Source organism: Saccoglossus kowalevskii, chromosome 10 (assembly GCF_978046115.1).
Source record: "Saccoglossus kowalevskii chromosome 10, keSacKowa6.1, whole genome shotgun sequence".
Taxonomy (NCBI): Eukaryota; Metazoa; Hemichordata; class Enteropneusta; family Harrimaniidae; genus Saccoglossus; species Saccoglossus kowalevskii.
This window is the reverse complement of record NC_140650.1, coordinates 14,916,885-14,931,422: the sequence shown is the minus strand read 5'-3', so window position 1 is coordinate 14,931,422 and position 14,538 is coordinate 14,916,885. Positions and strand designations below refer to the sequence as shown.

Here is a 14,538-nt window from a genome sequence, read left to right as displayed (position 1 = left end):
TCAAATCTTATGAGGGTAACTCAGTAGAGAATATCTCTGTACTGATAGAATCAAATCTTACCCAGGGTAACTCAGTAGAGAGTATCTCTGTACTGATAGAATCAAATCTTACCCAGGGTAACTCAGTAGAGAGTATCTCTGTACTGATAGAATCAAATCTTATGAGGGTAACTCAGTAGAGAGTATCACTGTACTGATAGAATCAAATCTTACTCAGGGTAACTCAGTAGAGAGTATCACTGTACTGATAGAATCAAATCTTACCCAGGGTAACTCAGTAGAGAGTATCACTGTACTGATAGAATCAAATCTTACCCAGGGTAACTCAGTAGAGAGTATCACTGTACTGATAGAATCAAATCTTGTCCAGGGTAACTCAATAGAGAGTATCACTGCACTGATAGAATCAAATCTTACCCAGGGTAACTCAGTAGAGAATATCTCTGTACTGATAGAATCAAATCTTGTCCAGGGTAACTCAGTAGAGAGTATCACTGTACTGATAGAATCAAATCTTACCCAGGGTAACTCAGTAGAGAGTATCACTGTACTGATAGAATCAAATCTTATGAGGGTAACTGAGTAGAGAGTATCTCTGTACTGATAGAATCAAATCTTACCCAGGATAACTCAGTAGAGAGTATCACTGTACTGATAGAATCAAATCTTACTCAGGGTAACTCAGTAGAGAGTATCACTGTACTGATAGAATCAAATCTTGTCCAGGGTAACTCAGTAGAAAGTATCTCTGTACTGATAGAATAAAATCTTACCCAGGGTAACTCAGTAGAGAGTATCACTGTACTGATAGAATCAAATCTTACCCAGGGTAACTCAGTAGAGAGTATCTCTGTACTGATAGAATCAAATCTTACCCAGGGTAACTCAGTAGAGAGTATCTCTGTACTGATAGAATCAAATCTTACCCAGGGTAACTCAGTAGAGAGTATCACTGTACTGATAGAATCAAATCTTACCCAGGGTAACTCAGTAGAAAGTATCACTGTACTGATAGAATCAAATCTTACCCAGGGTAACTCAGTAGAGAGTATCACTGTACTGATTGAATCAAATCTTACCCAGGGTAACTCAGTAGAGAGTATCACTGTACTGATAGAATCAAATCTTACCCAGGGTAACTCAGTAGAGAGTATCACTGCACTGATAGAATCAAATCTTACCCAGGGTAACTCAGTAGAGAGTATCACTGTACTGATAGAATCAAATCTTACCCAGGGTAACTCAGTAGAGAGTATCTCTGTACTGATAGAATCAAATCTTACCCAGGGTAACTCAGTAGAGAGTATCACTGTACTGATAGAATCAAATCTTACCCAGGGTAACTCAGTAGAGAGTATCACTGTACTGATTGAATCAAATCTTACCCAGGGTAACTCAGTAGAGAGTATCACTGTACTGATAGAATCAAATCTTACCCAGGGTAACTCAGTAGAGAGTATCACTGCACTGATAGAATCAAATCTTACCCAGGGTAACTCAGTAGAGAGTATCACTGCACTGATAGAATCAAATCTTACCCAGGGTAACTCAGTAGAGAGTATCTCTGTACTGATAGAATCAAATTTTACCCAGGGTAACTCAGTAGAGAGTATCTCTGTACTGATAGAATCAAATCTTACCCAGGGTAACTCAGTAGAGAGTATCACTGCACTGATAGAATCAAATCTTACCCAGGGTAACTCAGTAGAGAGTATCACTGCACTGATAGAATCAAATCTTACCCAGGGTAACTCAGTAGAGAGTATCTCTGTACTGATAGAATCAAATTTTACCCAGGGTAACTCAGTAGAGAGTATCTCTGTACTGATAGAATCAAATCTTACCCAGGGTAACTCAGTAGAGAGTATCACTGCACTGATAGAATCAAATCTTACCCAGGGTAACTCAGTAGAGAGTATCACTGTACTGATAGAATCAAATCTTGTCCAGGGTAACTCAGTAGAAAGTATCACTGTACTGATAGAATCAAATCTTACCCAGGGTAACTCAGCAGAGAGTATCTCTGTACTGATAGAATAACATCTTACCCAGGGTAACTCAGTAGAGAGTATCACTGTACTGATAGAATCAAATCTTACCCAGGGTAACTCAGTAGAGAGTATCTCTGTACTGATAAAATCAAATCTTACCCAGGGTAACTCAGTAAAGAGTATCTCTGTACTGATAGAATCAAATCTTACCCAGGGTAACTCAGTAGAGAGTATCACTGTACTGATAGAATCAAATCTTACCCAGGGTAACTCAGTAGAGAGTATCACTGTACTGATAGAATCAAATCTTACCCAGGGTAACTCAGTAGAGAGTATCACTGTACTGATAGAATCAAATCTTACCCAGGGTAACTCAGTAGAGAGTATCACTGTACTGATAGAATCAAATCTTACCCAGGGTAACTCAGTAGAGAGTATCACTGCACTGATAGAATCAAATCTTACCCAGGGTAACTCAGTAGAGAGTATCACTGTACTGATAGAATCAAATCTTACCCAGGGTAACTCAGTAGAGAGTATCTCTGTACTGATAGAATCAAATCTTACCCAGGGTAACTCAGTAGAGAGTATCACTGTACTGATAGAATCAAATCTTACCCAGGGTAACTCAGTAGAGAGTATCACTGTACTGATTGAATCAAATCTTACCCAGGGTAACTCAGTAGAGAGTATCACTGTACTGATAGAATCATATCTTACCCAGGGTAACTCAGTAGAGAGTATCACTGCACTGATAGAATCAAATCTTACCCAGGGTAACTCAGTAGAGAGTATCACTGCACTGATAGAATCAAATCTTACCCAGGGTAACTCAGTAGAGAGTATCTCTGTACTGATAGAATCAAATTTTACCCAGGGTAACTCAGTAGAGAGTATCTCTGTACTGATAGAATCAAATCTTACCCAGGGTAACTCAGTAGAGAGTATCACTGCACTGATAGAATCAAATCTTACCCAGGGTAACTCAGTAGAGAGTATCACTGCACTGATAGAATAAAATCTTACCCAGGGTAACTCAGTAGAGAGTATCTCTGTACTGATAGAATCAAATTTTACCCAGGGTAACTCAGTAGAGAGTATCTCTGTACTGATAGAATCAAATCTTACCCAGGGTAACTCAGTAGAGAGTATCACTGTACTGATAGAATCAAATCTTATCCAGGGTAACTCAGTAGAGAGTATCACTGTACTGATAGAATCAAATCTTACCCAGGGTAACTCAGTAGAGAGTATCACTGTACTGATAGAATCAAATCTTATCCAGGGTAACTCAGTAGAGAGTATCACTGTACTGATAGAATCAAATCTTACCCAGGGTAACTCAGTAGAGAGTATCACTGTACTGATAGAATCAAATCTTATCCAGGGTAACTCAGTAGAGAGTATCACTGTACTGATAGAATCAAATCTTACCCAGGGTAACTCAGTAGAGAGTATCTCTGTACTGATAGAATCAAATCTTACCCAGGGTAACTCAGTAGAGAGTATCTCTGTACAGATAGAATCAAATCTTGTCCAGGGTAACTCAGTAGAGAGTATCACTGTATTGATAGAATCAAATCTTACCCAGGGTAACTCAGTAGAGAGTATCACTGTACTGATAGAATCAAATCTTACCCAGGGTAACTCAGTAGAGAGTATCTCTGTACTGATAGAATCAAATCTTACCCAGGGTAACTCAGTAGAGAGTATCTCTGTACTGATAGAATCAAATCTTACCCAGGGTAACTCAGTAGAGAGTATCTCTGTACTGATAGAATCAAATCTTACCCAGGGTAACTCAGTAGAGAGTATCTCTGCACTGATAGAATCAAATCTTACCCAGGGTAACTCAGTAGAGAGTATCTCTGTACTGATAGAATCAAATCTTACCCAGGGTAACTCAGTAGAGAGTATCTCTGTACTGATAGAATCAAATCTTGTCCAGGGTAACTCAATAGAGAGTATCACTGCACTGATAGAATCAAATCTTACCCAGGGTAACTCAGTAGAGAATATCTCTGTACTGATAGAATCAAATCTTGTCCAGGGTAACTCAGTAGAGAGTATCACTGTACTGATAGAATCAAATCTTACCCAGGGTAACTCAGTAGAGAGTATCACTGTACTGATAGAATCAAATCTTATGAGGGTAACTGAGTAGAGAGTATCTCTGTACTGATAGAATCAAATCTTACCCAGGATAACTCAGTAGAGAGTATCACTGTACTGATAGAATCAAATCTTACTCAGGGTAACTCAGTAGAGAGTATCACTGTACTGATAGAATCAAATCTTGTCCAGGGTAACTCAGTAGAAAGTATCACTGTACTGATAGAATCAAATCTTACCCAGGGTAACTCAGCAGAGAGTATCTCTGTACTGATAGAATAAAATCTTACCCAGGGTAACTCAGTAGAGAGTATCACTGTACTGATAGAATCAAATCTTACCCAGGGTAACTCAGTAGAGAGTATCTCTGTACTGATAGAATCAAATCTTACCCAGGGTAACTCAGTAGAAAGTATCTCTGTACTGATAGAATCAAATCTTACCCAGGGTAACTCAGTAGAGAGTATCACTGTACTGATAGAATCAAATCTTACCCAGGGTAACTCAGTAGAGAGTATCACTGTACTGATAGAATCAAATCTTACCCAGGGTAACTCAGTAGAGAGTATCACTGTACTGATAGAATCAAATCTTACCCAGGGTAACTCAGTAGAGAGTATCACTGTACTGATTGAATCAAATCTTACCCAGGGTAACTCAGTAGAGAGTATCACTGTACTGATAGAATCAAATCTTACCCAGGGTAACTCAGTAGAGAGTATCTCTGTACTGATAGAATCAAATCTTACCCAGGGTAACTTAGTAGAGAGTATCACTGCACTGATAGAATCAAATCTTACCCAGGGTAACTCAGTAGAGAGTATCACTGCACTGATAGAATCAAATCTTACCCAGGGTAACTCAGTAGAGAGTATCTCTGTACTGATAGAATCAAATTTTACCCAGGGTAACTCAGTAGAGAGTATCTCTGTACTGATAGAATCAAATCTTACCCAGGGTAACTCAGTAGAGAGTATCACTGCACTGATAGAATCAAATCTTACCCAGGGTAACTCAGTAGAGAGTATCACTGTACTGATAGAATCAAATCTTGTCCAGGGTAACTCAGTAGAAAGTATCACTGTACTGATAGAATCAAATCTTACCCAGGGTAACTCAGCAGAGAGTATCTCTGTACTGATAGAATAACATCTTACCCAGGGTAACTCAGTAGAGAGTATCACTGTACTGATAGAATCAAATCTTACCCAGGGTAACTCAGTAGAGAGTATCTCTGTACTGATAAAATCAAATCTTACCCAGGGTAACTCAGTAAAGAGTATCTCTGTACTGATAGAATCAAATCTTACCCAGGGTAACTCAGTAGAGAGTATCACTGTACTGATAGAATCAAATCTTACCCAGGGTAACTCAGTAGAGAGTATCACTGTACTGATAGAATCAAATCTTACCCAGGGTAACTCAGTAGAGAGTATCACTGTACTGATAGAATCAAATCTTACCCAGGGTAACTCAGTAGAGAGTATCACTGTACTGATAGAATCAAATCTTACCCAGGGTAACTCAGTAGAGAGTATCACTGCACTGATAGAATCAAATCTTACCCAGGGTAACTCAGTAGAGAGTATCACTGTACTGATAGAATCAAATCTTACCCAGGGTAACTCAGTAGAGAGTATCTCTGTACTGATAGAATCAAATCTTACCCAGGGTAACTCAGTAGAGAGTATCACTGTACTGATAGAATCAAATCTTACCCAGGGTAACTCAGTAGAGAGTATCACTGTACTGATTGAATCAAATCTTACCCAGGGTAACTCAGTAGAGAGTATCACTGTACTGATAGAATCATATCTTACCCAGGGTAACTCAGTAGAGAGTATCACTGCACTGATAGAATCAAATCTTACCCAGGGTAACTCAGTAGAGAGTATCACTGCACTGATAGAATCAAATCTTACCCAGGGTAACTCAGTAGAGAGTATCTCTGTACTGATAGAATCAAATTTTACCCAGGGTAACTCAGTAGAGAGTATCTCTGTACTGATAGAATCAAATCTTACCCAGGGTAACTCAGTAGAGAGTATCACTGCACTGATAGAATCAAATCTTACCCAGGGTAACTCAGTAGAGAGTATCACTGCACTGATAGAATAAAATCTTACCCAGGGTAACTCAGTAGAGAGTATCTCTGTACTGATAGAATCAAATTTTACCCAGGGTAACTCAGTAGAGAGTATCTCTGTACTGATAGAATCAAATCTTACCCAGGGTAACTCAGTAGAGAGTATCACTGTACTGATAGAATCAAATCTTATCCAGGGTAACTCAGTAGAGAGTATCACTGTACTGATAGAATCAAATCTTACCCAGGGTAACTCAGTAGAGAGTATCACTGTACTGATAGAATCAAATCTTATCCAGGGTAACTCAGTAGAGAGTATCACTGTACTGATAGAATCAAATCTTACCCAGGGTAACTCAGTAGAGAGTATCACTGTACTGATAGAATCAAATCTTATCCAGGGTAACTCAGTAGAGAGTATCACTGTACTGATAGAATCAAATCTTACCCAGGGTAACTCAGTAGAGAGTATCTCTGTACTGATAGAATCAAATCTTACCCAGGGTAACTCAGTAGAGAGTATCTCTGTACAGATAGAATCAAATCTTGTCCAGGGTAACTCAGTAGAGAGTATCACTGTATTGATAGAATCAAATCTTACCCAGGGTAACTCAGTAGAGAGTATCACTGTACTGATAGAATCAAATCTTACCCAGGGTAACTCAGTAGAGAGTATCTCTGTACTGATAGAATCAAATCTTACCCAGGGTAACTCAGTAGAGAGTATCTCTGTACTGATAGAATCAAATCTTACCCAGGGTAACTCAGTAGAGAGTATCTCTGTACTGATAGAATCAAATCTTACCCAGGGTAACTCAGTAGAGAGTATCTCTGCACTGATAGAATCAAATCTTACCCAGGGTAACTCAGTAGAGAGTATCTCTGTACTGATAGAATCAAATCTTACCCAGGGTAACTCAGTAGAGAGTATCTCTGTACTGATAGAATCAAATCTTGTCCAGGGTAACTCAATAGAGAGTATCACTGCACTGATAGAATCAAATCTTACCCAGGGTAACTCAGTAGAGAATATCTCTGTACTGATAGAATCAAATCTTGTCCAGGGTAACTCAGTAGAGAGTATCACTGTACTGATAGAATCAAATCTTACCCAGGGTAACTCAGTAGAGAGTATCACTGTACTGATAGAATCAAATCTTATGAGGGTAACTGAGTAGAGAGTATCTCTGTACTGATAGAATCAAATCTTACCCAGGATAACTCAGTAGAGAGTATCACTGTACTGATAGAATCAAATCTTACTCAGGGTAACTCAGTAGAGAGTATCACTGTACTGATAGAATCAAATCTTGTCCAGGGTAACTCAGTAGAAAGTATCACTGTACTGATAGAATCAAATCTTACCCAGGGTAACTCAGCAGAGAGTATCTCTGTACTGATAGAATAAAATCTTACCCAGGGTAACTCAGTAGAGAGTATCACTGTACTGATAGAATCAAATCTTACCCAGGGTAACTCAGTAGAGAGTATCTCTGTACTGATAGAATCAAATCTTACCCAGGGTAACTCAGTAGAAAGTATCTCTGTACTGATAGAATCAAATCTTACCCAGGGTAACTCAGTAGAGAGTATCACTGTACTGATAGAATCAAATCTTACCCAGGGTAACTCAGTAGAGAGTATCACTGTACTGATAGAATCAAATCTTACCCAGGGTAACTCAGTAGAGAGTATCACTGTACTGATAGAATCAAATCTTACCCAGGGTAACTCAGTAGAGAGTATCACTGTACTGATTGAATCAAATCTTACCCAGGGTAACTCAGTAGAGAGTATCACTGTACTGATAGAATCAAATCTTACCCAGGGTAACTCAGTAGAGAGTATCACTGCACTGATAGAATCAAATCTTACCCAGGGTAACTCAGTAGAGAGTATCACTGTACTGATAAAATCAAATCTTACCCAGGGTAACTCAGTAGAGAGTATCTCTGTACTGATAGAATCAAATCTTACCCAGGGTAACTCAGTAGAGAGTATCACTGTACTGATAGAATCAAATCTTACCCAGGGTAACTCAGTAGAGAGTATCACTGTACTGATTGAATCAAATCTTACCCAGGGTAACTCAGTAGAGAGTATCTCTGTACTAATAGCACTTATACTTTATAAGCAGTGACATTCAATGTTGAGAATTGTCGCCTAGCACTAAAATATGTAAAAAAAAAAAAGAAGAACAATTAAGAAATCTAACTTTGAATTAAAACTGCAGTGTATTAAGTGAAGCCAATCAAACTTAATAAATCACAGACTTTAATTTTCACTGTACTTTTTATCACAGAATTTATCCTGTTACCATAGCAAATTGTATGCCACAGATACTACGTTCCAATACGAAGGTTATATTTGTATTTCCAGTGGAGATAATTTAGCTTGCTCACGGTCATGTCTTATTGCATGTAAGCTTTACATGTGCCAGTTACTGGCTTTTAAATTAATGAAATTGTAGGCAAATTAACTGTCACTACAACGGAGAGTTCATCATTCGCATCAGCAACCTTCTGATCAGTATATATATTTATTTGACACACTGAGTGCTATTATTAATTTTTTGTTGCCAGAGTGCTATTTATTTCATCTCGCAATGGACACAACTCATTTATTATTTATCATACACTAAATTAGAAACATATATTTGCGAATTGGGGATGAAATACCCAATTTGCTGATTTTATTATTTATGACTGTAGTTGAATATTTCCATAGATGTATTACCAATATATTGATTGCTATGGTAGACCTGATTTATTCAACTTGACAGCACTGTCAAAAAAGCTGGATCTTAGAAATATATTTTGAGATTATTATTATTGATTATTTAGATCTGAAATTGTTTTAATATTCAAGATAAAATATGGATGATTTTAAATATTCTTTGATATTGTATGTTGTTGAACACAACAGCACGCAACAGAAGGACGTTTTCAAATATGTATGTGTGATTGTTGTGTTACACATGCTAACAATCACTGCATATATGTTTTGATTTTACACTGAACAAATACTGTTGTTTGTGCTGGACACAGAGCAAATATTTAGCTTTTGATGAATCAAGTAATATCAAACAAAGATATTTAAAAAATGTATGGATTTTTCTGTATTTGATATTTAATGAAGCGCTCTATATTGGGTATGTAACTGAGAATATTTGAAATGCATTGTGGGTGAAAAATTATCTTGAATGGAAATATTGAAAACAAAATTACGGTACATGACAATTTTTTTGCAAATTTATGACAATAATATTGGTGATACAATGCAAGCTGTCACCAAGACAAATGTCTAGACTTGATGAAATACTGTCACCATAGAAACCAATGCAAAAAACAGATACAATGGAAACGTCGGAAAATTCAGGCTACAATAGTTGTCCAGTGTTCCCTCTTTTACGTTTCATTTTCTGTCTATCTGCGTTGAAGATTCATATTTCTGAAAATATAATTTTAAATGATTTGGAATTTGGTCTGAATCTCCTCAACCTTTGAATGACAAAGTCATCTTTCACAAAATTAAAACCACAACAATTTTTCAATTTTTTTTCAAAAATTTTGGTAAAGACCTTTATGCAATGTAAGATTATGTCAATTTGGTTCAAAATTATCAACAAATTCTAGAAAAATACATAAAAATTTGAAAAATGGAGTGGCAAGAAAAATTATAGTATGTACTCTAAAGCTTAAGCCAAACAAATTATGGTTCTCAACAAAATACAAATGAATGTGATTACTGATTACCTTATTATTTCTTTCATCCCAGGGCACATCTGTACAGAATTCTACTGTTTGGTATGAAATACTATGTACATTTTTTAAAGGATACACCAAATTTCACTTAGTCATGAATGCTTTTTATGGGAATTTATAAAATATTTACCTAGAAGACTCTAAACATTCTAAACAGCAGAAGTTAAAATTGGCTAGAGACTACCTATCACATTCATGATACATTTTCTGCCTTGTGCTCTACTTGGAAAATAGCTCCCATAAAATTGATTTATAATACTTCTAATTGATTGTCCACAGATATGAATATTAGGAATATATTACAGGTACATTGTACAGTTGTAATTGTGAAAACATATTCATTTTCTGGTAGCGGGGAAATTGTTGCGATAGGTCAAAGGTCACCCAAGGTTTACTGATGTTTTACATAAAAAACATTGATGCCTCAGAGAAAGCAAGTAAACAAAAGCTGCAAATAAGTATAGCATCACAGTTACTTGAACAATTTATGGTACAATGCAATGATCAAAACAATTTTAAAAAATGTTTTTTTTTCTCTGTGTATTATTTCAGGGTTCAACCTCACCCAGTATATATATATATATATTGTTGATTTTTTAAATTAAATGCAATATTTATACATTTGTTTAGCAACCAGATCCTGCCTGTTGGCTGACATTTTTTTGCTAAAAATGATTACAAATCAGTCATAATCATGCAAATTTGGAGCCAGATTTTTGGGAGGTTGGTGGTGGTTTATTGAGCATATTCTGCTCAAACTGAGTGTATATGTAGACCCTTACATACTTATTTGAGAAAAGAGATTCTCTACAATAAAAAATGGTTCTATTCTCTCATGCCAGCCATCGCAAGAAACAGCGAGAAATAAACAATACTGGAAAAATCATTTTTTTGTTGAAATTTGACAACATGTGGCTTCTAGATCTACCGTAATTGGGTCTTTTGCAAATTGGACGAATACATAAAATGAATAAGGAATACATAAAACATTTCTTACTCTACTTTATCACTTGATATTCATATCAAATGTGTTGTATTTTATTATAGCCAAATTTTGGCGCCTCACTACATATCTTCAAAGTTGAAATTGGAGGTGATGCTCAGAGTTCAGATGGAAGTGAACCTTCCCATATGCATAGTAGTGACGATGAGAATTATTACCGTGGCTATGAGTGGTGGTTGATGAAAGAAGCAAAGAAGGTACAGTACAATGTAAACCATTGAATTATCACTGCCAGTAATTATACCAGCGTATTCATGAGGACAATACTTTTTTTGAAACTTGCTGTGACTTGTCTGATTTCATGATTTTTCTGACTTTTGTCTTGTTTCAGTAATTAATTATTTTTTTGAATGTGATATTTTAATTGTCCAACATTTTGGTGCACATATTTGCACTTTTGTATGTATTTTTCTAAAATTTCTTTTTTAATTTTGGATGAAATGGACATCATTTTCTGCTAGTTACAGGACATCCAACCCATTTGCTCACTCGTATCATCGTTAACGCAGAATTCTCTTCCGACTACACAGTTGCATAGCGACTGACCAGGTCATTCTTGAGTGTACCCAAAATTGCTGGATTTCAGGCTACCTATCATAATAAATGATAATATATGACATATCACAGTGTTTACTCATTTGGTATTGCAAAGTCATTTTGGATTGGTTTTATATGGAATACAAATTTTGAACAAACTGGTGAGAAATACTGATGATGCATCTTTAAGATATCCAGCAGGAGGTATATAGACTCCCTATGTTGTTCTATAAAAATCACAAGACCCTCTAGGGTAATGCTGGTTTTTCCCATGGATTTATAAGGTACCAGTAAATTATTGAAGAATATGGCTGTAAATCTTGAGGCGGACATTATTCTTGACTTAATAGAACAGACAGGACAATGTGAAAGCTACTATGGAAGCCTGAGGAGTAACATAGCTTTGATGAAATAATGGCTTCAACTAAAGATTATCTATCTTGTATACAACTGCAGGAGTGCTCTAAGCTCTTCCAAAATATCACCTTGACATTCAAGCTTCGTAATTGATGCTGAATATTATATTCTGAAAACTTGATATTTGTAAAATAATGTCACAATCACAATCAAGTCTTGATCATTACTTTTTTTATTTGTGTGCAATGAACTATATGTCATTAAACCAGACTTTTAAATAAATAATTCTTTGATTTCATCGTGTACTTTGATATTGAAATATGTATAATCCGTTGACAAGATTAAATGCATTATTTTTGTGAATTGTAATCAACAGTACATGTATGCAACATGTCAAGACTGGGGTGATCAGAAGAACATAAATTATTTATTTGTGATCAGCATTAGCTGTGACTTAGTGCCACTGAAAAGTAACAAAAACATTCTTCTTGATAAAACTTAATGAAAGCTGTTTCTTGAAATTTGAAATTGTTAATTTCATTCTAATTATTGATGCTGTTATGTTATTTTGTGAGATTATAATCTTTAAATTTCGATTACATATAAGACAGATTTTGATGAGCTGAGATCGTTTTTTTTTTAATACGACTATAAAAATGTCTTTTTTTTAGCATGTTATTTAAGAGCTACGGGTACTTTCTATTTTACTAAATAAAGATGCAGCACAATCTGTAAAAATATCTATTTTTATAGTGAGAATATATGCACCAGGACTGATATTTATACCGTATTACAATGGGCTTAAAATAAATGACTGAAATGTGCATGTATGCATGGTCAAAATATGTCACTATACAACAAATGCAAGTTTTGTTTTATGCACACTTTTATTGAAAATACTCATCTAAGAATAATGTTAATCAGATTTATAGTCCCTGTTCAGATGTAATTTCACCTCCATGTGTCTGTCTGTCTGCACCTGCATCTCAGACATATCTAGGTCGAGTTTATTCAAATGTTACACACACATCATATCATTCATGTTTCATGATCCAATTCAAGATGGCCAAATGGTGACCATTTTAGTGCTAACATTTTATCAAAATCAAGCATTTCTGCTTTTTTGATAAAGAAAATAGTCAGAATAAATTCATTTTGATTATGGCAAACCATACTCTAGCACCAGCCTTAGCTGTCTTCCTAAAAACGGCTATGGAACAAAACAGCAACAACTATCAGTGTATTAGGCTACATTTTGTGTTCATTCCATATTCTGTATTCACCATTGGCTGCAAATTGTCTTTATTGTTTTTGATTTGTTTTATTTTTTTTAGAAAAGTTTTTATTTTTTGTTTTACTTTTTAGATTGTAGTTTTTTTTTTTTTTAAATTTCTTTCTGTAAGACCCTTTTTATCCTTTCCTAAGGATTTTATGCGTCTAATAAAAAAATAAATAAAAAATATACTGAAACCGGATCTCAGTCACGCATGAACATATCTTATTTACTCTTGGTATGGCCATTGAACATTGTCTATTAATGCACATACATTTTTGACTCCCGTGTGCGAAGCATAAAAGGGAGTCTTTGCAGTTACCCTGTCTGTATGTCTGTATGTCTGTATGTATGTATGTATGTATGTATGTCACTTTTTTTGTTCCACCGTTATCTCAAGAACCACTAATCAAATTTTGGTGAAACTTGCTACATAGATGCTCTGGGATAATGCGCAGAGTTGATTAGGTTTTGGTAAAACCCATGAATATTAATTACTTAATTTGCATGATAATTAGCTGATTTTTAGCTGTTCCATGACTGTTCCACTGATATCTGAAAATTAAACCACTCATTGGATTTTGATGAAACTTGGCACATGGATGCTCTGAACTAGTGCGCAGATTTGATTAGTTTTGGGTTAAAATCTATGAATATTAATTACCTAATTTGCATGATAATTAACTGATTTTAAGCTGTTCCATGACTGTTTCACTGATATTTGAAGAACTACTCATTGGATTTTGATGAAACTTGGCACATAGATGCTCTGAACTAATGCGCATATTTGATTAGTTTTGGGTAAAAATCTGTTTATATTAATTACCTAATTTGCATGATAATTAGCTGATTTTAAGCTGTTCCATGACTGTTCCACTGATATTTGAAGAACCACTCATTGGATTTTAATAAAACTTGGCACATGGATGCTCTGAACTAATGCACAGATTTGATTAGTTTTGGGTAAAAATTTATGAATATTAATTACCTAATTTGCATGATAATTAACTGATTTTAAGCTGTTCTATGACTGTTCCACTGATATTTGAAGAACCACTCATTGGATTTTGATGAAACTTGGCACATGGATGCTCTGAACTAATGCGCAGATTTGATTAGTTTTGGGTAAAAATCTGTTTATATTAATTACCTAATTTGCATAATGATTAATCAATTTTTGACTTTTCCACTGATATCTCAAGTACTAATCATAACATTTCAATAAACTTGGTACATAGATGTCATATGACACTGCACAGACCTGATAGTTTTTAGGGTAATATCAGCAGTACATATTAATTACCTAATTTGCATAATTAATTAATTTTCAGCTTTTGATATTTCGAGTACTGTAAAATCTGTATTAGAAGCCGCGGCTTCTATTAAAATGGTACAATGCAACAGAGGGGATGCGG

At 35.5% G+C, this 14,538-nt stretch overlaps 1 protein-coding gene across 1 annotated transcript in view; it reads left to right on the top strand.

The window, feature by feature from the left end:
- The window catches only part of LOC100376265 (galactocerebrosidase-like), a 39,252-nt gene that overhangs the window by 3,068 nt on the left and 21,646 nt on the right, over positions 1-14,538 (top strand). The window contains exon 3 of the mRNA XM_002734904.3: positions 11,001-11,153. Within this exon, the coding sequence (XP_002734950.1) occupies positions 11,001-11,153 (153 nt within the window). The remainder of the gene's footprint in view (positions 1-11,000; positions 11,154-14,538) is intronic.